The sequence below is a fragment of the Frankliniella occidentalis genome, unplaced genomic scaffold, assembly GCF_000697945.3.
Source record: "Frankliniella occidentalis isolate FOCC.00 unplaced genomic scaffold, Focc_3.1 Scaffold1519, whole genome shotgun sequence".
NCBI lineage: Eukaryota > Metazoa > Arthropoda > Insecta > Thysanoptera > Thripidae > Frankliniella > Frankliniella occidentalis.
Window position 1 is genome coordinate 1 of NW_026268620.1, and position 3,178 is coordinate 3,178.

Genomic DNA, 3,178 nt, shown 5'->3' on the forward strand with positions numbered 1-3,178 from the left:
AAAAATCACAAAAAATCACAAAAAATCACAAAAAATCACAAAAATAATCAGGAAAAACAAAAATTGGTGTACGATATATTCTATAGAATTAATAGTGAAGGACCCCTGCTCTCAACCAACCCTGCGTCTGTTGCAGTATTTCAAGGTGCTGCCGGACCAGGCGAGCGTCCTGAGGGGCATCGTGGTGCCCACGTGCGACGACTGCTCCAAGACCATCTACGTCCAGGTGGTGTCGCTCATCGGCTCAGGACTCACGCCGCACAACCTGTTCCTGCACTCGGGGCTCGTCAAGGAGGCCGTGGACCGCGAGGGCGTCGAGGCCGTCCAGCTGTCGAGCGTAAACCTGGTGCTGCTCGTCGAGGTGTGCCTGGCCGTGCTCGTGTCGTACGTCTTCAACGTCTTCATCACGTCCGTGATTGGGGCCACCGTCTTCGGCCAGACCAACAGACAGCTGGTGGGTCCTCGAGACTGACGGGCAGCGCGCCATACTGCACGGCACACTACTACACTACAGCGGTTCCACATTCCAGAGGGAGGAGTGCATCTCAGGCGGCAGCCTCTTCGCAGATGTATTTCCGGTGAGTTTGCCCTAGATCGCTATGAACAAGCAAGTCATAAACCCTTTCTAAGTCTACAATAAAATCCGCTAGAACGACAACGAGACGGCCTCGGCAGACATGTACACGGGCGGGGTGTTCCTGGGGTGCCGCTTCGGGTCCGTGGCGCTCACCATGTGGGCGCTGGGCGTGCTCACCGCGGCGCTGGCGGGCACCCTGCACAGCAGCCGCGCGGGGCGCTTTATCATGGAGGTGATCGACATGGCCGAGTAAACCAGGACACGGTACCCACGGCGGCGACCTCGTCAACACCGCGCGCTCGCGTGTCCATAGGGCTTCCTCCGCATCCAGTGGAGCCACTGGCGGCGCGCCATCGTCGTCCGGGTCCTGGCCGCCACACCGCTGCTGTTCGTCGCCCTATTCTCCAACGTCACCACGCTGGTCGCCATCAACTCGCTCCTCAACCTGGTGCTCAGCCTGCACCTGCCGGCCGCCGCCATCCCGGCCATCGCGCTCACCGCCAACCGCAGCGTGATGGGGGACCACGTCAGCAGCAAGTGAGTGACGCAGTGGTGGCAGTGGGCGCATAGAGGTCGCGGTGAGCAGCGGCGAGCCGTCGTGGCTCAGGTCCAAGTTGGGTTTAGCTGGCTCAATGAGTCTAACATTTCACGAGACATTCCAAAATTGCACTGGAAAATGAAAACTGTACAGGAAATTCTTCTGTTTTGTTTCCTTTGCAAAACTTTTAAAATTGTAAACGAAAAACATACTACTCCGTTTGTTTTTTTGGAAATAGTTGTTGTCTTTGCGTGCAGGTTCTCGACGACCTCCTCGCTGCTGCTGACGGCGGGGGTCGTCGGCACCAACGTGTACCTGGGCGCGCGCCTGGCGTACGACTGGCTGCCCGCCTCGTGGGGCTTCATCATGGGCGGCGTGCTGCTGGGCCTCGGCTACCTGGCGCACATCGTCTACCTCCTCCTGGACATGGCCTCGTCCTGCGGCGCGAGCAACAAGCTGGCGACCTGCAGGGTGAGCGGCGAGCCAGCAGTGCTCTCTTTCCTCGAGGCGGACGACGAGCAAGTTGGGCTGCCTAACCTCACGGCGCCTTGTGTTGCAGTTCGGCCAGCGGTTTCTGAACCAGCCCTGCCCGAGATAAGCGGAGCCGTCTATGCATGCTGCTGTTGCCAACGCGCCGACGACGGACCACAAGCTTCTAGGCGGCGTTTTATAATGGCGATAGTCTGTCCTGTCCATGGAAAACATGTTGATGTTTGAAACGCTATTCCTGTGTGGCGCCCGCGAGCACGGCAGCGCTGCGGATTTAACAGACGCTGTGGCTATTGACGAGTCACACTGTACAAAGCGAGTTGTGAGCCGCGCCGCCCGTGACAGCTTTGTGACGGGCGTGCTCTGTGCCCCGCGCGACTGTGCCTGCTGCTGCGTGAGGCGGAAACGCGCAGTTTTGTGCGACTCTAGCAATACTGAGCGAGGTGCGAACTTTTGGGAAATGGGAGGGTGATGATTTGAAGTGGTCGTTGTGTAGCCCGCGAGGACATTCTATCAAATCGCTTGTTTGTGTCTAGTGCCGGCCGACACACGCCACCGTAATATCATCATAATCACCCCTCTTGGTTGTTCAATTGTTCTAATTCACACCTGTTCCAGTGTTTTGACCAACACATCATGTCCAGGCCCAGGAAAACAGAAAAGTTACGAAGCGAATATACGCACTTCCTTGTGTAGCCACGTGTTGCAAAAGACGAGAAACTATAGTGCAATTACAGAGCGATTACCTATCCATTAAGAAAGTTGGAAAGTGTCGCAACTTATCAGCACGCGCAACTAAGAGACGGCTGGCTTCACTGATTAGCATTTACTTTTTTTTGCTTGCGGCTAGCGCTATCACAGAGATGTGTTACCAGCGACGCCGACGAGGAAAAGGGGGGGGGGGGCGACGGCTAGGAGCGACTAGAAGGACCAGAACCATACGAGGACGAGCGAGGGTCGAGGACCCCACCCCACGAGCTGGCCGCCACGGATGGCGTCACGGACATCGCCAAAAAACCCTTCCACTTCATTCTGGATGCATCTAGAGGACGACTCAGCAGCAGGTTTTCGGTACCACCAACTACAACTACAAGGAAAAAAATCGCCGGTGCGACCCTGCTGGGTCAAGGACGAAGAAACGGAGGGGGAGAAAGACGAGATTATTGGGTTAGCCGAATTGGAGGCCCTTTGGTCCCCGAGGTCCCTTGCAGGATACAATAGGGGGGGAGGGGGCGATCCGCGCGCTGCCGAGTCGCTGGCACGTCATATGGCGGGCGGAGGGGACAGAACTCGGCCAATTCAAAACGGAAGTGAACACTCACAGTTCTGTTTGCGAAAAGCTGGTATATGAGTAATTGCTATGCTGGTTTAGCCCTCTCAAATGGAGAGGGTATACTGTTTCTGACAGCAGTTGTTCAAACCTATAAGCCCGTGGGGACTATGCTTAACCAAACAGGACCCACATTACTACCCATTGCGAAAACAGCGACTTCAATAAGTAGTTGGCCCTTATTTTACTTCCAATGTATATTGGTCAAATCGTGCCAGTCACATCAACTTTGTCGCAAATTGTC

General features: G+C 55.8%; 2 protein-coding genes across 2 annotated transcripts; both read left to right on the forward strand.

Annotated features, from left to right (window-relative positions):
* Positions 1-136: 136 nt before the first annotated feature.
* Positions 137-1,118, forward strand: LOC113212791 (natural resistance-associated macrophage protein 1-like; the record flags this gene model as incomplete). The annotated part of the gene is made up of 3 exons (XM_052276057.1): positions 137-454; positions 651-809; positions 891-1,118. Coding segments are annotated over 3 exons (705 nt in total), but the record flags the coding sequence as incomplete, so codon positions are not given.
* On the forward strand, positions 141-2,419 carry LOC113212804 (uncharacterized). Its single transcript, XM_052276060.1, has 2 exons — positions 141-1,586; positions 1,675-2,419. The coding sequence occupies exons 1-2, from the start codon at positions 1,254-1,256 to the stop codon at positions 1,711-1,713; spliced, it is 372 nt and encodes a 123-aa protein (XP_052132020.1). The 5' UTR covers positions 141-1,253; the 3' UTR covers positions 1,714-2,419.
* The last annotated feature ends 759 nt before the right edge of the window (positions 2,420-3,178 follow it).